At 33.8% G+C, this 21668-nt stretch overlaps 2 protein-coding genes across 2 annotated transcripts; both read left to right on the plus strand.

The window, feature by feature from the left end:
• Positions 1-7946: 7946 nt before the first annotated feature.
• LOC116113614 (cysteine-rich receptor-like protein kinase 25) lies at positions 7947-9469 on the plus strand. The gene is made up of 2 exons (XM_031399767.1): positions 7947-8841; positions 9220-9469. Exons 1-2 carry the CDS (start codon positions 8037-8039, stop codon positions 9225-9227), a joined length of 813 nt encoding a protein of 270 aa, XP_031255627.1. The 5' UTR covers positions 7947-8036; the 3' UTR covers positions 9228-9469.
• Positions 9470-10209: 740 nt separating this feature from the next.
• On the plus strand, positions 10210-21330 carry LOC116113635 (alpha,alpha-trehalose-phosphate synthase [UDP-forming] 1-like). Its single transcript, XM_031399786.1, has 15 exons — positions 10210-10238; positions 10359-10473; positions 10645-10746; positions 11155-11305; positions 11865-11953; positions 13812-13860; positions 15626-15726; positions 15981-16168; positions 17852-17969; positions 19385-19561; positions 19642-19764; positions 19844-19931; positions 20015-20145; positions 20250-20348; positions 20714-21330. The coding sequence occupies exons 1-15, from the start codon at positions 10210-10212 to the stop codon at positions 21128-21130; spliced, it is 1977 nt and encodes a 658-aa protein (XP_031255646.1). The 3' UTR covers positions 21131-21330.
• Positions 21331-21668: the final 338 nt, after the last annotated feature.

A 21668-nucleotide genomic window follows, 5' to 3' on the forward strand; every position in this document is an offset into this window, starting at 1 on the left:
TACTTTGAACAAACAGCTATAAGGACTCCAATTCCCGGATGCTATATGTCAAAACATTTTTTTTGGGATTATCATAAAAATATTTAATCAAACAAAAGAAATCGTAATCATTATATTTGGGGACATTAATTTCAGAAACTTTTTCATCCTTTAATAGAGGCAGTTTTTTTTTTTTTTTTTTGTCATAAATTAAGTATAAGAAGAGAGAAAATTATAAGTAGGTAAGGTCTGGACAATCAGAAATTTATGAAATTAGTGACTTGGCTCAGTTAAAATTTATTAGAAAACCCTTTTGCAATTTGACAAAACCCCTTAGTAAAAGTTTTATATAAGTTTTTAAACCACAGGAAGTTATTTGCATTTGCATGTAACTTACACTGCAAGAAGCTTAAAAAAAAGTCTTAAAACTTCAAATTTGAAATGTCTGATACTCATAAGATTCCACAACCTAGGCTTTGTAAGGTAAAAGACAATATTTTCTGCCTGAAGAAAAACAAACAAAAAAACGAAAAAAAAAAATTCAAAAAGAACGGAACAAATTCCCTCCAAATGATTGGGCACAACCCAAAGCGAAAGAAAAGGAGGCAGCCACCCCCGCCAAAAGGCGAACGTGACGGAACCATTGTCTGCCAAAATAAAAATCCTCCGTCTGATTCCTCCCTGTATATATATCCCTTCCCCTGCGTCCTTTTTATTTTCTCTTAATTTAACTGTCCGTTTTGCTTCACCTCACTTCACTCCTCTCTCTTTCTCTCTCCTTCATTTCGCATCTCAATCGCTCAGATCCTCCAACTTATTCATAATCATCATTATTCAGGTAATAAGCTTCTCCTTTTTATTAATTATATATTATTATTATTATTATTATTATTCTCTCTATCGCTACTTGCTCGCATTCAGTTTTGAAATTCGAGTTTTGTATTTGAAACGGTCGATTTTGTCGTCGTTTTGTACTTGCATTGGATTTTGAAATTTGAGTGTTATTTTGTTTACTATTTGAAACGGTTGATTTGGTTGCCGTTTTGATTATGATGAGCTTAAAATGATGCAATTCTGTTTAGATTTGTGGTTCTTTTTGATGATTCAGCTCTTGATTATGTGTTTAGTTAGAGTATTGATCTGGTATGGTTCTGTATTTGTTCTATCATTACAGTTGTTTTTTTTTTTCCACTGGCGTTTTGTTTGCGGAGAAAACTTGAAAGAAATGACAAGAAATTTACATATAATTTATATTTTACTGCGGTTTCAATTTCTGAAATTGAGGTTTTTGTGGTTTCAATTACTGGAAAATGAAATGAACTTCTGTTTTTTCCATTATCGTTGAGGTTTCAAGAAATATATATTCTGGTGGTGTCTAGATTTTAAGTTCAGGTTTCAATCTCAAATTTATTTTTCAGCTTAAAGTCATGTGAATCTGCAAAAAATTGATTTCAAATTATGGTAAAAAGTCGGTTTGATTCAGATTCTGGTTTCGAGATTCATTGAAGTTTAAGGAAACATGATAATTAGGGTGATATGATTAACGAAGTTCCTTTTCTAGGATGAAGAAACTGTACAAAGTAAACAGTGAGTAGAACATTTGACTCGTTTATTTAAAGTTATATTTCGTGAGTCCGCAGTGTTGATGCACTTCTTACTTCTTAGGCCTAATTTCACTAGTATTTTCACTGCAGTCGAGTTATGATAAACACCCCAAGGCCTTGTGGTTTCAAAAATCAACACAAAGTCTTTGATATTAAAGAAAAGGATAGGGGTCTAGAAATGTTTTCCTTGATTAATCATTGTTTGTTAGAACACAACAGTGCATTAATTACAAAGTAAACATTAGAATCTCAATGGTGTTTTCTTTTCTTTTTCTTTTAAAGGTTTATATAGGTTATAATATGAATTTCGGATCTGATATGAATTAAGAACTTCAAAGACATTACTGGTCTCCTTGTGTTATTCCTGATTTAACCTATTTGTCTTTACCATCATGGACCTTTGTGATAACTTTTGAAATCAAAAGGACCTTGGTATCTTTGAAGTAAAGGTTAGAGATCTCAATAGAATTACACTAGGCCACCAACAACTGATAATGTTGCTCAATGATTGCCTATTATTATAGATTCTAGTTCTTGTTACATCATTCCGGGTGTTCCTTTCTCATTGGTAGGGCGGAGGTTCCTTTTTATCGTTACTTGCATGCTTAAAAAAGTCCCTTTCGGTCTAATCAATTATCAAGTTATGTTCTTTATTAATTTTCTGATTGCCAAGCATCTATGAACTGATGTGATTAAGTGTAACAAGACTATGGTTATCTGTGTCCTTTTAAGGTTTACAATTCATCACCTAAAGTAGATGTTGAGGAAACTATGCAATGGTTTTAATTAGTCTAAGGATTGTTGGAAAATAGTTACTATCACCAACATCGGTAACTTTATCTGTGTTAGGTGGATAGAATCACTGCCTAGGTCAAACCGGCTGTAGCATTACATATACTTTGAACAATGATGGCAGCTCTCATTTCTGATTGTGCAATGGTGTATACACAAGCCACTAGCGTCTTACACTTTCTTACTGAGCACCTTGAAGCTTACGCCATGCTGAATTGAGATTATGGCCCTTGGTTGGGGAGATGCCTTCTAATGCAGTTTTGGTTAGAATTTCCTCAGGTCTAGAACTTCCTTTTATATGCCTTTTCAAGGCTGTTGCATTGTATGCTCTTACTTCTTAGAGCAATGGTCCAAGCTCTAATTTCTGATTGTTATAGCAACTTCCTCTTTTAGCTTCCAACACTTCTAGATATTATGCTTTATATGTGCTTTTTCATTTTCTGGTGCATGGCTAGTTCACAGCTGAATTCTTATGTATGTTTAAACTCTTGAAAATCTTTGAGTAGTGATACCCATTCACTGCAAAGAAATTATCTTATCAACACCAATTATGTGAAATTTCAAATTTGTTATTTAGTGCTTCAACGTTGTCTGTCATGTATCTTAAAGTAGTAACCGTCAGCAAATCAAAGGCTTTGTTAAGCTGAGTTGACTTTCAATTTTAAGAATTTTTTTCCTTGAATTATTCTGTCACCGTTTGTTGTATTCAAAGAATTCTAGTGTCTTAGAATTTCTTTATATAAACTTTTAGGACCCCATGAATTAAGTGGTCCATGCATATTATGGATGAATCTGGGAAAGAAACAAGAGAAAGAACAGGTAACGTTAGGCGGCTTTAAGATTTTTTTTACATGGTTAATTATGTTTTTTTTCTTTTCTTATTGACTTGTTTTTGAGCGTGTAACCAAGAAGTTTACGCTTGCGTTCCTACTTTTGAACAAACAGCTATAAGGACTCCAATTCCCAGGATGCTATATATGTCAAAACATTTTGTTTTGGGATTATCATAAATAAATATTTAATCCAAACAAAAGAAATCGTAATCATTATTATTTGGGGACATTAATTTCAGAAACTTTTTCTATCCTTTAATAGAGGCAGTTTTTTTTTTTTTTTTTTTTTCATAAATTAAGTATAAGAAGAGAGAAATATTATAAGTAGGTAAGGTCTGGACAATCAGAAATTTATGAAATTAGTGACTTGGCTCAGTTAAAATTTATTAGAAATCCCTTTTGCAATTTGACAAAACACCCTTAGTAAAAGGTTTTATATAAGTTTTTAAACCACAGGAAGTTATTTGCATTTGCATGTAACTTACACTGCAAGAAGCTTAAAAAAAAGTCTTAAAACTTCAAATTTGAAATGTCTGATACTCATAAGATTCCACAACCTAGGCTTTGTAAGGTAAAAGACAATATTTTCTGCCTAGAAGACATGCCTGATTGGGTCGTTAAGATTTGTTCACAGCAAGTGATTTTGCGGAAGAGTCATATTATCTTTCATAGTGGACCCACAAAATTGTGGGTACCAACCCTTTTTGCATGCGTGACAAATGTTTGGCTTACTGCAAATTCCCTGGCCACTCTGTAGCCTTCACGGGCTCTCTCGAATACTGGAACCCAATATCTTTGCCTGAACACGGCAATAATACTTATTCCACTTGCCTTCGTATCTCAGGGAAAACAACAAGGTTGCATGCGAGTCTGTTCTGTCAATATTTGGTACTGTCCACTGTGCTAGCTTTGGCCTATTCATCCATTTAATCACGTGTTACGGTTCTCTGTCACGTCGCCCCTATATTTTGCATTCTATAAGGATAGGAAGGGACCATAACTCTTTTATCATTCAAAAAGATATTTAAAGAGATATTTCTGCCGTTCATTGACGTCATTGTTGAGACCAAAAGCTTTCCTCCTCCATCAGGCTTCCCAAGTCAACAAAGGTGGAGTATTCTTTTCTGGGGGAAGCATGGTGTGTATTATTCTTATTTTGAGTCTTTGACATAGCTTTGTTGAAGTTAAATTGTTTTTCTCTACATTGACTGGATCATACATAGCACTGTCTTGAAATTCATGTTTTATAGTATGCATATATCAAACTAAGGTGATAAAATATATGAGAAATCGAAAATAGGGGTATTATTCAATAGTTTCTTAGGAATCATAGTTGGTGATGATATTATCTGCTTTCTTTTATGGGATTGGGTGAGAAAGACTAGCTTTTCGAAAGCACTTTGGTCTGTCTCTTTGGAGCTTTATTTGAATTAGCTTTCACCATCAATGTCTATGGGGCAATGGCTGCCTCCACTGAGAAAGTTCAGATTTTCCACTTTTTGACACGTTTGCCCCATGTGTTTCTCTTCCCAGAGCCATTTTCGCCTTTGGTTCCGCATTCTCAATGGGCAGTTAGGTACAACCATATGGCGCACTTAGATCCCACTTTATAGATACTGGGTTAGATGGCAGGCCGTTGCAACAACATTATTAATAACTGATGTTGCTTTCATGCATTATGCATAACGAAGTTGTTTGCCATCAATGTGGTTCATTACATTCTACATTTTTACTTTAGCAGGAAGTCCTATTTGTCTCTGTTTTTCAATTTTTTAAGACAGGATTGAGAATTCATTCTAAAATCACATTCTTTGATGCAGCAGCTAAACTGAGTTGGTGTTCACAAACAGTTATGTTGTAATGACTATTTTACATAGATGAGAGAAAATTTTAGAATTCATTGAAGAGGATTAGGGATCAGAAAATATGTTAGATCCGTATTACAAAATCTTGAGGTTATTTCAAATGTTTTAATGAAGCCCTAGGATTGTCAGATATGAAACAGTGTAGAGAAAACTACAGATATTTTAGTACTAGATGTGAAATGAGAGATTACTTGTGATCACAGACATGGTTGGTTTGGAAAATTTTGAAGAATTTCGGAAAGCATTTTGAGATGATTCTAAAGTTATGAAAGATTTTACCGTTAAGATGATTGAATCATCAAGGAATTTTTATATAAATTACATTTTGATTAATCTATAATAAGTCTTAAATAATTTAATTATAGTCAAAATTAGATAAAATTTTGTAAAAAGAATCCAATATTTAAAAATATTTTAGCGGTAATAGGAAACATTTAATTATTACTATCAATAGATTGTGATGTCATTTGGAGTAAGAAGATAAATTTTATGGAAGGCACATCTTGAAGGAGATGTTGTATCAATATGGGACTTGGTCAGTGGGGTTTTGCTGAAGTTGGCCAGTCGTGTCACGCTAGTACTAAATTTATTTTAGTTCACTCATTCAGTTGAGATAAAGAGAAAGGAAATTGAGTGCAAAACAAAAAATTGCCACTTTTTACAGTTGACAGCTTACTACAGATTGCCTAAAAGAGGAAAATTGATTAATAATAGACTTTGGTAATATATTTTTCTCTTCTCCAAGTCTCACTGTACTGTATTCATTCCTAAATAGCATTTAACTGATTAGCATGCTCTGAAAAGGAAGAAAAATTATTCTAAGTTCCCATGGCTAAAGATTGTAAACGTAAAAGAAAAACTATTGTAAATTGTAATTGTACCGCTGTGTAACTGGTTTTAAACGAGAACCTTGATTATATTTGGAAATTACCCAAGATGGTAATACTTTTTTAGGCCAGTTGTGATTTTTTTTCTTCTCTTTTTTGATTGAAACTTCAGTGAGGCAATTTTTATAGTAAAATGCTTATTTTGAAAAAAGTTTTAGACTCTTGGATTTGAAATTAGAAAGTGATTTGATATAGTAGCATACTGACTTGTTACCTAAAAAAGGTGAAAGCAAAATATATATCCTTCATCTTTTATCAAGCGTCATTTCGCAACTCTCACTAATCATCATATTGTTTTATAGATCTATACACTTGGAATGACAGAAATTATACTTACATAACATTAGTTATGCTTAACATTATATTGTTTAATTTAGCATATATTTTAAGTTTTAATTTGTTGAGTAGTGTTTAATATATAATATTGGTAGGTAAAGCGAGGTAACATTATTTTTGTATTGTTGTGTTATTTATAACGTATGTTTTAAGTTTTATATATATTGTTGTATTTGTTTTATATAGGAGAATCTATATTCAAACTTTATTTATGTAGTGTTAATTTTATTTTAAATCTAAAATTGTGTTTGTTAGTTAATTTTTTTTTCTTTTGAAACTGTGGAAATTGTGTATAACACTAATTTAGTAATTATCATATTTAGAAAGTCAAAAGTAATCATTGATCAATTTATCAGTATAACTTAGATAACAGTTTCGTCGGCATAAAATGCCCCAAGAGTAAATAAGCCCCACCTAATACTAACCAAGAATGGGCATGCTAAAAATATGTACAAGTCTCCTCAGTTGCTGAGTCATCAAAACTTCTTTTTAGAAATCCGCAAATACCTGTTACTAAAAATATGATTTAGTATTTTTGTTACTGCATTGGCGGTACTGCGTGGAGATATCCTAGGTATCATTCTTCCAAGTCCCAGGGATTAAGACTACTTTTCTTTTTCTTTTCGGGTAAAATACTAGTGATTTCCGTTATCTTTTCAGCACAATCTTTGGTTTATTTGCATGGCTGTAAGGCTTTTTGTACCCTCTAAGGCTTACACGAGGGTCTCGTTTGTCCCTCTCTTTTCCTGTCACGGTGATAACCTTCAGCCACGCGGAATCTGGAGGGTTCCCTATATCTTTTTCTCTTCCCTTCTTTCTCTAACTTGGTGGCTTAATATTAAAGACCCATTAGGCAACATATTAGATCAAAACGCAGCGAGAAGAACCGTTCTTGTAGAATCTTGGTTTTGCTTCAACGGTTTGGTGCTATTTCTTGAATTTGTCTGGAGGTGGGCTTTTGATACTTTCGCAGTTATGCTGTATTTATAGCTTCTGGGTGTGAATTTTATATATAATGTATATTTGGTTGAACTCAATGAGCTACTATTATTTTCTTTCATGCAATGCGTATGTATTTTCATCGAAGCGAATCATGAACAAAGATAAAACAGAGAGCCCTGTTATCATCCCAGAAACTTCTGTGGATCTCATTCTCTAGTTTTTTCCTTTTTCACCTTGTCTTCTGTATTTTCTCAACTTTTTTTTACTTAATATAGTAGAAATACTTATACTTCTACACACCCGAGTTTCTGAATGTTGGATTTTGATAATGGCTTAAGTAACCAGGACTCTATGGTAGAAGACTTTCTGTTGCCTCATGCAATTTTGTGGATGCCTTCCTCTTTTTTATCATTCTATCTGACCTCTTGCCATTTGTTTGTGTGTTGTTTGATTTATCTACTTTCCATGCTTGTTCGTTTTCAAATTAGAGATGCAAGAAATTTCACNTATAAAAAGTAAACTCGATCTTGATCTTATATACAAGAATTGAGGTCTGTAATTTTAAAATCAGATCTCTTTAATTTTAATTCTTGTTTCCACACAAATTAATTTAGACTTTTACACATTTTGCCTTCGGAAACACCTGATTTGCTTGACCAGCTTGCCGCCAGTTGACTCGTACGTCTACTCTGCCAAGGCAAATTTTGAGATGCATATCTTCATGTCTCTAATCATTTCTGAAAACAAACTTAATCTAAGAAATATTGGAGCTAGCTTTTTCCTGTAAATTTATTCTCCATGATCCTTGTGGTTTTTCTCTATCTCTCAAGCTTTCTGACCATCACTTTCACAAAAGCATTTATCACCCCAGTATTAATCGCCGAGTATTGTCCATCCTCCTCTTCTTCCCATTTCACCATTAACAGCACTTATCACTCCAACCTCAAGCTTCTCTTATCCTATCTTTCCTCCAACCCCAGTACTATCTACACCTCCAATGGACTTTCCCAAGTCATTTTCCGCAACGCCGTCGCAGGCCAAGCTCCTGACGAGGTCTACGGTCTCTTTCTTTGCCGTCGTGATCTCAACTCCACCACTTGCCAAGACTGTGTTACTTATGCAGCCAGATACGTAACTCTAGTTTGTCCAACTGGAAAACTAGCTATAACATGGTTCGATGAGTGCCATTTGCAATACTCAAACCAGTCTCTCTTCTCTGTCTTGTCACAAAATCCCTCAGTTGGGGTGCCAAACACCGAAAATGTTACGGAGCCCGACAAGTTTGATGATTCGGTGTTGAGTTTGATGAACGCAGCCGCGAGTAAAGCTGCTGATTCACCGGATAAGTTCGCGGGAGCTAAGAAGGAGAATTTTAGAGTTAATGAAACGTTGTATGGGCTTGTGCAGTGCACACAGGGTTTGTCTAGTAGAGATTGTTTTACATGTCTTCAAGCGGCCAATGCTGATTTACGATTCTGTTGTGGGGGGAAGAGAGGAGGAAGAGTGTTGACTCCGAGCTGTATTTCCCGGTTTGAATTGTATTCGTTTTTTAATGAATCTTTCATTTCGACAGTAGCTCCTGGTTCTGTGACAGAGTCTCAAGGTAAAGTGATTAAGCTGCTTGTCATTAACATCGAATATCCCTTTATGAATTTTATATTTAATGTCAGAAATTTATAGGTGCGTTTATCCTTACTTTCTACAGTATAATACTTTCTACACTCTCATGGTAAAGTGATTAAGAGAAATGCATATTTGAGATAGTCTCACCATCTCATTTGTTTATGTGGCGAGGCCTTCTAATAGTATAATGACATTGTGTTGTCATATATTTATTATCTAATTTTTTCTTTCATTTACTCATTAGTATGATTTAAAAATAATTACCTACAAACCTTCATGAGTAACCCCCATCATAAGGAATAGTTTTCAAAATTAATAATATTTGTTTTTATTTTATTGGATGGTCTCACCAAATTAGTCGAGTGAGGAGGAGAAACGTCTTACCACGTCAGTGGAGTGAAGAGGTGAGAGGATTTCTGGCATTATTTTGGGTCCGTTTGGTTTATTATTTATCCATATTCTATCCCTATTCCAATTACAAATGCACGTTTGTTTCCTTATTTTCAAAATCCTATCCTAAATTAAAAAACCATTTAAACCCCCCTAAGTTTGTTAATTGACAAAAATAGCCCTAGCAAAAAAATTTATAAATTAACAAAAATACCCCATCCACCCATAGTTGCTAGATTCTGGCAACCACCGTCAACGACGGCCATATCTTTGGCCATCGCTGACAGTCAGATCTGGCCTTTTGCTGTCATCGACGACCAGATCCAACCGATCTGCGTCATAACGCCAGATTCCGATCAGATTTCGGTGGTGATGGCCAGAATCTGGCACTATAGGTGGGTGGGGGTGTTTTTGTCATTTTATAAAAAATTATATATTAGAGTGTTTAGTTAAGTTAGCAAACCTAGGGAGTTTATTAAGTTGANTAGGTTATTCTTTGATCTGATGAATGTTATAGTTAATAACCTAAATGACAATAGGCATATTTCTGTTTACACCAACTTTTTTTGCATTGACCTAAGCCCTGTATTTTAGGTCTTACAATGTGAGAAAATTAAGTGGATGTAAGGAAAAGTTGCTGTGGGTTTCCCGTAATTTATGCTGTTCTTCTATCATGAATCTCTGGACAACTTAATATTCATATTAATCCCTTTGCTTTATCCATCTAAGGCCTATTGCTAAGTTTGGCATTTCTTAAAGATCTCTTTATCTTAGGTAATTATTAGTTTAACATTTTCCTTAATTTAGCCTGTTTTGTGATTAAGTCAAAGATCAAGTTGGTTTCAGAATGATATCTCCTATGAGACTCTTATGATTTACTTTAAAATAAAGAGAAGGAAAAAAACCTTATGGTGGAATTTCAGTTTCTAGATTGATTGTCTGGGCATCATGTAAGTTCATGCTATGTCAACTTATTTCAATATTACAGTTTGTATATTCACTTTTGTCATATCCATAATTATAATATTCAAATTGTGGTAATTGGTTTGATAGAATTTTCTTTTTATATGTTAAGCATGTAAAGTGAGTTTAATTTTTATTTTGCAGTTTTCACACGTATGATTATGCAAGGCATTTTGTCAGTGCTTGTACTCGTATTCTTGGACTTGAGGGGACACCTGAAGGAGTTGAGGACCAAGGGAAACTGACTCGTGTTGCTGCGGTATATTTTGAGATGATAATTTCTTGGATTGTTTGGCTTTGTTTGATTCTTGAAGAGTTGTTACTTTGGTTGTTGCTTTGGCATATTAGTTCTTGAACATGTTCTGTAATGAAAAGGTCATAAATTCTTTTAAAATTATATTTTGATTCTTTAATTTGTTTGAATATTTAGTTTCCTATTGGGATAGACTCAGATCGGTTCATGCGAGCACTTGAGAATCCTCAAGTTCAGGAACACATCAAAGATTTAAAAGAGACATTTGCTGGCCGAAAGGTAAGTGTTGCCTTTACTTTATGATGCTGCTACTTGCTTGTCAATGTTTTTAGAAGTTGATTTGGGTGACATCGAAGAGTAGTTTCAGTCAAATGGATTGCATATAAAACAGAAATGACTAACCCTAATATTCATCCTTTTTTCTCATTGAGTTAGTGCACTACGATGTCATGTATCTTAGCATGGCACTTGTTCATTTCTTGTTGGCTTTGTTCAAGATTATATTTATATATATGGTTGTTTATTGGTAGAGGATTAAAATGCTTTCCTCATTACATTTTTATTTTAAAATTATATAAAGTCTAGAAAGAAGTTATGCACCCTTGGTAAGATGGTGTCTCGTTTAATATTGTAGTAGTTTTGTGTTCAGAGTACTGTAAACTTACGATAACTGATCTGACTTGACAGGTAATGTTAGGTGTTGATCGTCTTGATATGATTAAAGGAATTCCACAGAAGATATTGGCTTTTGAAAAGTTCCTTGAGGAAAACCCTGAATGGCGTGAGAAAGTTGTTTTGCTGCAAATTGCAGTGCCAACAAGAACAGATGTTCCTGAATGTATTTCCCCTCTATAATTTGTTGCTGCTTCTTTCATATATTGTTCTGCTTACAGACTGTTGTGTCTAAAATTGCATATTATTAAAAGATTGTTTTAGCTTTTCTGAGCTTATGGTCTTTGCTTGAGTGACTATTTTTAGTTGATCAAGACCAATCAAAATCATGAATTGTGTCTGGATATACTGACTTACTTTATGAGTTATTAGTGCTTCATCTAGGTGGATTATATCATATAGATGGATGCAACCCATAGATATTTGGGTTGTGAGTGATTCACCATCTAGTCTATTCCAGTTTTTAGAAACCCACTGCTGCTGTATCACTATTTTTTTCAGTTTGTGATCATTGGTTCAGAACATGCTCCAATTTCTGCTTTCTTCAAACAAAGCTTTGATCTTAGTATATTTTATTACTTGTTTGTAAAGTTAGGGTCACGTTTTAAACCATGCTGTCTCTTTTTGTGCTTCAATAAACTTGATTTGTTAGTATTGTTCCTTTTATTACTCAATTATTTGATTTTTAACATGATGTTATTGATTGGGCTTGTATATATTTACAGATCAAAAACTTACAAGCCAGGTTCACGAAATTGTTGGACGCATTAATGGCCGTTTTGGAACACTGACTACTGTTCCAATACACCATCTGGTTTGTCTTGACTTCCTAGCTTTATTAATTCATGAGATGCTTACTGTATTTTCTTCTTCTTTAGCTCAGTGCGTTACTGAGCGAAGCAGTGTTACTTAGACTTATGTTCAGATCAATTTCAATGTTATTTTATTCTGTATTAGATACAGTGTAGATTTGTTGGCAATGTAGAAAAGCCTCAAGGTGGCCTACATAACAGGTTCAACGAGTTACAGTTTATTTAATATTGCTGAACCTTTAATTATTAGCTTAAACTTAAGGTTTTGGGTATAGTGTAATGCATAATACTACACATGCAACATTTTGATANTTGGTGATCATTGGTTCAGAACATGCTCCAATTTCTGCTTTCTTCAAACAAAGCTTTGATCTTAGTATAATTTATTACTTGTTTGTAAAGTTAGGGTCACGTTTTAAACCAGGCCGTCTCTTTTTGTGCTTCAATAAACTTGATTTGTTAGTATTGTTCCTTTTATTACTCAATTATTTGATTTTTAACATGACGTTATTGATTGGGCTTGTATATATTTACAGATCAAAAACTTACAAGCCAGGTTCACGAAATTGTTGGACGCATTAATGGCCGTTTTGGAACACTGACTACTGTTCCAATACACCATCTGGTTTGTCTTGACTTCCTAGCTTTATTAATTCATGAGATGCTTACTGTATTTTCTTCTTCTTTAGCTCAGTGCGTTACTGAGCGAAGCAGTGTTACTTAGACTTATGTTCAGATCAATTTCAATGTTATTTTATTCTGTATTAGATACAGTGTAGATTTGTTGGCAATGTAGAAAAGCCTCAAGGTGGCCTACATAACAGGTTCAACGAGTTACAGTTTATTTAATATTGCTGAACCTTTAATTATTAGCTTAAACTTAAGGTTTTAGGTATAGTGTAATGCATAATACTACACATGCAACATTTTGATACAACATTTCTCATACAATATGATGTGATTAAAGATGATTGGTTGATTTTAAATTAAAAATAAACTTTCATCCAATCATCTTTTGCCACATAATGTTGTATGAGAAATGTTGTATAAAAATGTTGTATGTGTAGTATTACTCATAGTGTAATTGAACATGAGGGATGGGATAGGAGTATTTTTGATGTCTCGACTGAAGGAAAGTTGAACAAAATGTTAGAGCTTGTCATAGAAGATATAGTATGAGTATTCAATATCCTCATAGCTTGAATAGGCTGCACAATGCTGTGGATAAGGTCTACAATGCCACAATAATTTAGAATACACTGCACAAGCTTTTCTGGATAGATGTTCTTTCTTTTACTGTGCAGGCTGTCCATATTATTCATATTAGCAACTTGCACCTAACAAAACATTATGTTATTGGGAAGAATGGGCAACAAAATTTTACTGTCCTAATAATCTAATATTAAAGCAGCAAACAAGCAATGGTGAGATGGATAATGAATTTGTAGATACAGAAAGAAAGGAAGATTAACTGAATTTCCTTTCACGGATTATTTATTTGCTTTTATGATGTCTTGTTGACATTAGCATTTGCAATGCTGGCTTTCAGAATCATCTTCTAGATATTGTCTTCAAAAGAGTTGGGATTGCATCATTAATGACTATATAGTCTGTGGGTTTCAATAGATCACCCTTGTGAGAAGACATGGAGACTGAAACTTATTACTGAAAAAATTCCTTTTGATGGTTTTACACTCTATTCATACATAAACTATTTGGAAAATTGTCAATTATGTCCAGTGTTTGCGCTAAATCTTGTATTCTGATGCATAGCATGGTATATATTTGTTATCATGATTGAGCTAGAATGGTAATTTATATCAGCAAGAGTTTTTAATAAAATTCCCCTCTTTTTTACAGGATCGTTCGCTGGACTTTCTTCAATTGTGTGCTATATATGCTGTTACTGGTATTTATTTGTTGCACTGTATCTTTTACTTTCTGTAATTTCTTAACTTACATAATTTTCGTTGCATGTGATCACTTTTCAACATGAGTTCTTCTAGACCTTTTATTTATTATTTATTTAATAGTATTAAAATATAATATTATGTAAGTATTTGTTGTCTGTTGATTGTCTATGTTATGTTGAAAGAACACCTTTTTTATATCATTGATGCATGCAAAGACTTTTTGCAGAGTAAATAATAGTTGTTGCAAGTTACAAATAGACCCTTACTTTTCTACTACAGAAACACCAACATGTGCTCTTGAAGTATTTTTTTTTTTCTTTTTTTGTTTCTCATTTTTGTTTTTTTTTTTTCTTTTTTTGTTTCTCATTTTTGTTTTCTATTTTTCTAGTTCAAATTGGTTTGTTGTTGACAGGCTGAGTGTATGATCTCCTGAAGTTACCAAACATTATTGAACTATGACAATTATACCTTCTTCGTCATCAAATTTTACCTTAAGGGTGCGTTTGGTTGGAGGATATTTGACATTACTCCAGTAATGTCATCTTATATTACTTACATCATTATGTTTAATTGTCAAGTAATATAAGATTTCGGTAATTCTTAAATACCAATATTAACCACTGTTGGTTATATAGGTGGTAATCTGATTACCACCATTTTTTTAGATATTTTGATATTACTTAGTAATCTAATTTTTCTTACAATTTTACCCCTTATTAATAAAATTTTAGGATAATAATGCCCTTATTTTGAAATTAATTTACATGAATCGGGCATTATAATTTTACTCCTAATTAATTAAGTTTTTGGACAGTAATGCCCTTATATTTAAAACAAATTGCGGGCCATCCAAGACCACCACCGGTTGACTTCGCAGGAATGGCGTATGACCGGTTGCATCTGGTTGGAAATCTGGCCGTTTCCAATCGGCCAGATCTGGTTGGAAATCTGGCCTTTTCCGATCGGCCAGATCTGGCCGGTTGTGCACTGCTCCGGCCACTGGCGGTTAGCGGTTGGCAATGGTTTGGGGTGGGTGGGGTTGATTTTGTTAGAAATTAAACTTTTATGTGGTTGGGGTGTTCTAGCAAAATCTCAAATGTAGGGGGGTTGAAAGAAATAATTCAAAAAATAATAATATATTAATATTTAAAAATGAGTGCAATTTTGTAATCTATATAATATACTCACCAATTTATTCCTCCCAACCAAATGTATCAATATAACATACTCACCAATTTATTTCAATATAATCAAACACATTTTTTTAAACATTCTTAGTGATCTTTAAGGTAATTTGTCTTTCCATTAATATAACGTTCTCAATAATACAACGTTCTCTGAACCAAATGCACTGTAAATAAAAAAGTAAACCTCCTTATGTCACTGTATGCTGATCCTTGTATTTTTTTCATTACATTATTTTATTTATTTTTCATATAGGAATGGTTTACTGAAGTCATGGACCAACAGAAATTTTTGAATAATAAATCAATGTTGGTCATTGAAGATATTTATGTTCACTGATCAGTAATAATTTGATTTGTGATCCTTTTGGAAAAAAATTGAAATCAATTCTCTATTAATTTCGGGAGCTAAGCTTTCAGATTTGTATAATTATTAATTGAAGTCAGATCTTGTACTAAAACTGATGAACTATCAGTGTAATGTTGTTGCTTATTCAATTGTTTGTGATAAAAAAGATGTCTTTGGAACTTAGGAATAATGAAATTTATTTCCCTTCTTTTTTATGTTTTTCCTCAGATGTAGCCCTTGTCACATCTTTAAGGGATGGAATGAATCTTGTCAGCTATGAGTTTGTGGCATGCCAAGACTCTAAGAAAGGAGTTCTCATTCTCAGTGAAGTAATTGTTCATCACTTCTAAGTTTTATGCTGATTTTAGTTGGTCCTTGAAGATGCAATGTCAGAGTTGAAAGTAGATTCTTAACATATTTTTTGAATTCTACTATATTACAGTAGACTGTTGATTAATATCTATATGTCACATGTATCCTTCTCTAACCGAAACAATATTCAACTTCGCAATAACACTGCCATATTCCATAGAAGTTGAAAATATTTCAGCAAAAATTTTGATACTCTTGATATACTTTGTAGTTTGCAGGTGCTGCACAATCTCTGGGAGCTGGAGCGATCTTGGTGAACCCTTGGAACATCACGGAAGTGGCTAATTCAATTGCTCGAGCTCTGAACATGTCACCTGAAGAGAGAGAGAAGCGACATCGACATAATTTTAAACATGTGACAACTCACACTGCTCAGGAATGGGCTGAAACCTTTGTAAGGTATGATTAAAATAGTGTCATGATCTGCTTTGCAGTGTGAAACTGACAATACTTACATCTTTTGGTCTTCAGCATTTATTGGTAGTTGTGTCATGCTTTTCTTAGATGATGCATATCAAGACATCACTTGATCTAAAAGTTTAGCTATCAGGTAAAGGCACAAATGATATTTAAGTCTAAAATTTAATTTGTTGTATACAAAATAAAGTAGAAAAATAATTCTTATGGGCAGAAGGCATCCTTTTAATAAAAAATAGGAACAACTTAATAACTCATAAAAAAATACAATGTGTTCGATCTCTGAGCCATTTTTATTGGCATCTGTGATCCTTGTACCCACCTAAGAGTATGCATTAATTGTTAGCATCTCTGTCAAGTGGACTGTGTATTTGTACTGTCTACTTTCCTGAGCATATGATTTTGGAGATCAATATTTAATTTAATCTTTCAACTAGATTATATCATAGGCTTTGTTGACTAGTAGACAAGTTTTTTGATAGTGGTAGACCTAAAATTAATTGGGGGAAGGAGAGTGTGATTATAATGCTTCTGATTAACTGGATCCCGTCCCATCCAATCATATGCCTCAATAATAGATATTATCCATTGGAGAGAAACTTCATGATCTTAATAAAGCAAATATTTGTTGTCCATTTGATTGTGAACTTTATAAACATAGTTCCATAACTAACTAACGTATTATGATTTAACTGAATTTTGATGATTTTGAGATGTCCAAGTGAAATATGCAGTCTTCCTAATTGGTGCTAGAATCTTAATGAAGTCCTTTACATCACTATGTTGTAATCCCCAGACCCCTCAAGAAAAGAATGCTATGTCTCTTTAAGGAACCTTTAACATTATATTGGATATTAGTTATCAATTTGTAATTTATTAAATGTTTCCGTGTTGAACAGTGCCCAAGTTGGTTTTTTATTGGCGCTAAAATCCTGGTTAAAAGTTGAGAACTCCATACTCTAAATGTTTACCAGGTTTGATACTCTGGAGATCTTTGGAAAAGGACAGTGGCCTGAGTTTTAATAAAGCATACCTAGATGTACTTGTACCTTCTGCAATTCACGCCTTTGGTGTACTTCTGAATGTTTTGTACATGGGTTAAAATTTGGACATAGGAATATGCTCCATTGAAGCCTTACATGGAGACACTAGCCTTGAAACTTTGGATACCTATAAAAAATTTGTGGCCATTTGCAAGGGAAACTCTTTTCCTTGATTATGCTAACTATTTTTATTTCAGAAATGTCATCAACAATGAACACTTATATGACGTGTGGTTCTGAATTTTTTCTTTTTGAGCTTGTGCAAGAGAAAAAAATAAGTTTGACATATCTCTTTGGTAGTTGTCCCTTGCATTGATGGAATATATTACTTTATAGAGAATATCACATTTTGGTTTTATCCAAAAAGAAAGCAACAAAATCGGAAACTCAATTCTATTCTGATATGTCAAGGTACATTTATGAATGCTTTGGGTTGTATTCGTGGATAAAGTTTATTGGTGTACTATATGTATGAGAATTCAATGAAAATGACTTTTTGGTTTTGTATTTATTTATCTGTGTTTCAGATTAAGCATCTATGTTTTCATGCCAACCATCCGAATGTTCATGGGGAGTTTGTCAGCATTCTTAAAGATTTGAATTTTGTATAATTACTTTGCAGTGAACTGAACGTTACAGTTGTTGAGGCAGAGCTGAGGATAAAACAAGTCCCTCCTAACCTTCGAGAAGCAGATGCAATTGAACGTTATTTGCGGTCTTACAATCGTTTGCTCATACTGGTATCCTATATTTGATCTTAATACCATAGAACAATTGGAATGTTCTTCAATTGAGTAATAACATAAATACACATCTTTTACTACCAGTTCTCAATTGAAGTTTATGGTATTCAACTGCATCAACGTTTAGTATGTGAAGTTTGTTGAAACATCATCATAGGTCATTAATGAATCAACGCATTGAAATCTTTATGATAGTGAATTGTGTTGGACACTTTATGTCAAGAGAAAAGTGAGATAGAGAGTTTGGTCAAAATTTGGAGTACACGGATATTTTGATACATCTATACCTAGGACATTTCATGATATTTTTAACAATCTCGATGAAGGTTGAGTAGTTCTATTTTTAAGTTGAATTATGACAACGCCTGATTAGATGTAGATGAATTTTTCTTCTGAAAACTTTTCCTAGAAAACAATCTCTCTGCAGCTTAAAATTAGTGGCCATGAGAACTTGTTCAATTTCTCAACCAATAATTTTCATTTATTGTTTCTTATCTAACCAAAGTATTTCTTTTCCCATGAGGACTAAATAACTTCTTAGTGGTTCAGTGTTTGTTTTGCAAAAGAAAAAAAGTTTAAAAGGGAGTAAACAGGTCATGCCAATAGGTTACCAGCTTAAACTTGTAAATTGATTTGTATTTTTAAATTTGAACCATTAAGTCAGTCATTCATAAATATTGACATTACACTGACTCAAGATTGTGAGTCTACTTCAACATTACTCAAAAGACTGAAAATTAATGTCTGATCCCATGCTATTTGAAGAGCATGTTTTCTGTGTATATATTCGAGCCTGTCACTACTTTCTTGGTGGAACTTTGTCTTTTAACATCTTGATTTTATTTCAATTTCTTCCATCCGTTTTGTTCTATCGCAGCCTACATCGATTTCCCTCTGCTTCCTGGTTACATCCATATAGATATGAAAATTATGAGATTTGCATGGTTTCCATCTTTGTTAGTTATTCCACAGAGAACTTCTTTAAGGAGATTCATTCTACCAGGGTCCTGTCCCTTGAATTCTAACATGTCTAACTTGGAATCATGTTTGCTTCATGATATCCAAAGAGGATTATGAGCATATTACTGGAAATATTTATCCAGTTTCTGAAGTTAATAATCAGAAAGTAATGGACATTCTTGAGATTTATGGTTCGGTTTTGACAGGTTGTAGATCATCTTGCTGTTAGAGGTTCTGATACTTTGATTTGCATTATGAGCATTTTGACTATGCAGTCTTAAGAACTATAAAGACTCTTGAGCTTTATGGTTTAGCATAAGACACATTAGAGGTCAGCTTAATGTTATATGGTGCTTATGATTCATGATTTAGCGTTTTATTTTAATCTTTTTATTTCCTTTTGAACCTCCATTTTTTTTTTCTTGGCACATTGATGGTGTTCCAAAACTCAGGGTTTCAATGCAACATTAACTGAACCGGTGGACACTCCTGGTAGAAGAGGTGATCAAATTAGAGAAATGGAACTGAAGCTGCACCCGGAGTTACATGAACCCCTAACTGCACTGTGCAATGATCCAAAGACAACAATTGTTGTCCTTAGTGGGAGTGACAGAAATGTCTTGGATTATGTACTTGATCCAGCCCCATTCTTTACTTCTTTTCTGGCCTTTCTATAATCCATTTTTTAACTAATTGAGTTATTTCACAGAACTTTGGGGGGTATGACATGTGGTTGGCAGCAGAAAACGGGATGTTTTTACGCCGTACCATTGGAGAATGGATGACAACAATGCCGGAGCATTTAAATATGGAATGGGTTGACAGTGTTAAGGTGCCTATAATACAGTTATATTTCTTATTAATTGTCTCTTCTGGCCTCTAAGCTTATGGTGCTGCTGACATATTTTCAGCATGTTTTTGAGTATTTCACTGAACGAACACCGCGGTCACATTTTGAACAGCGTGAAACATCACTTGTATGGAATTACAAGTACGCAGGTATTGGACATAGTTTTTAAGTTAGTTCTGCCTTTCATATTTTTCTCTCTTCATTTGACCTTCTCATATTATTGTGGTTGTAGATGTTGAATTTGGAAGAATTCAGGCAAGAGATATGTTGCAGCATCTCTGGACAGGCCCAATTTCAAATGCATCGGTTGATGTTGTCCAAGTAAGTCGATCAGTCGAGGTGCGAGCAGTTGGTGTTACGAAGGTGATTGCACTTGCTATGCTTGAAAAATTTTATATCATTAGAATTTTTTGATGTTTCAACCATATGTTCTGGTTATACTATTTGAAAGTTTTATATTCATTCAGGGTGCGGCAATTGATCGTATTTTGGGGGAGATTGTCCACAGTAAATCTATGACAACACCAATTGACTATGTTCTTTGTATTGGACATTTTCTGGGGAAGGTACTTTTTTCTCCACTTTTAATATAATCAGGTTCTTACTCCAATTTTTTCAGTTTGTGTCCCTTCCAACACACACACCCATACGTACATTCTGCTTTATCCCGCCATAATATGTTTCTTGTGAACAACTTTTAATAGAATACTACGAACTATTTTTGGTATAGCCGAAAAAATTACAATAATTCTATTGATAAGTAAGAGACAATCTTGATAATTTCAGGCAATCGGATTGATAAACATCAGAAAGATCAATGTTTGATTTTGATGTTGCACTTCGATTAGTTGAAAATGTTCGGTGATCAGTGTACATCAAATTAGTTCTACCTTAGTCCTGTACTTAAAAAATGCATTTTTTATTTCTTTAGGATGAAGACGTGTACACTTTTTTCGAGCCAGAACTCCCTTCAGAACCCACAAGCATTTCAAGAACTAAACCAACCGATGGACTGAAGTTACCTGGGGAGAGACGACCATCATTGAAGCTTCCAGCAAGCAGAAGTGGGTCAAAGTTATCTCAAGGTAAAACACAACGACCTACGTCAAATCCTGAGAGAAAGATCCCCACTCAAAACTGTGCTGGTGCACGGCGACCAACACCCGAAAAGATGTCATGGAATGTGCTTGATCTGAATAAAGAGAACTACTTTTCTTGTGCTGTTGGACGGACTCGCACAAATGCCCGCTTTCGACTTCAATCCTCAGATGAAGTCATCTCGTTTTTAAAGAAATTAGCAACCTATGCTGATTCAGATTCTTCATCGTCATCATCAAGCATATTTTAGAAGGGATTAGATGAGTTCATTGGTCGCCGACACATTAATATTGTACCTTACACCAGCTTTACAAAGCGCCATTAAAGGGTCTCTAAAATTGTTGTCTACCTCAATAGAAAACTTATTAGTCCTTACGTAACTGAAAGCATCGAAACCACAGTGATGTTCTTCATTATAATATTCATAAAAGGAAAATATTTTAGCGCTAATTATACTACTATCGTTGCTGCATATTCTATGCAGCTGCAGCTCTTCTATATTTATGTTCTGCTTATGGGTGAGGATTTCTGGCTCTGCTTGTTATTCTAGGCTTCTAGCTATGAACCAAGCTCCAGCCTCAAATTTTGCCATGTTCACTCAATGACTAGAGCATAAATGCTAATGTTGGGTTTAAGATAAAGATGGGAATTGCAATCCTCTTTCATAAACAACCACGATCTTTTTTTTAAACTATAAGAAATATTATAATTTTGTCACATCTTTATTTCTTTGCTTATAATTTCTTTTTGTTGATTGGGGCTGTCAGGTTAATTTATATGTATCTCAA

Source organism: Pistacia vera, unplaced genomic scaffold (assembly GCF_008641045.1).
Source record: "Pistacia vera cultivar Batoury unplaced genomic scaffold, PisVer_v2 Contig686, whole genome shotgun sequence".
Lineage (NCBI taxonomy): Eukaryota > Viridiplantae > Streptophyta > Magnoliopsida > Sapindales > Anacardiaceae > Pistacia > Pistacia vera.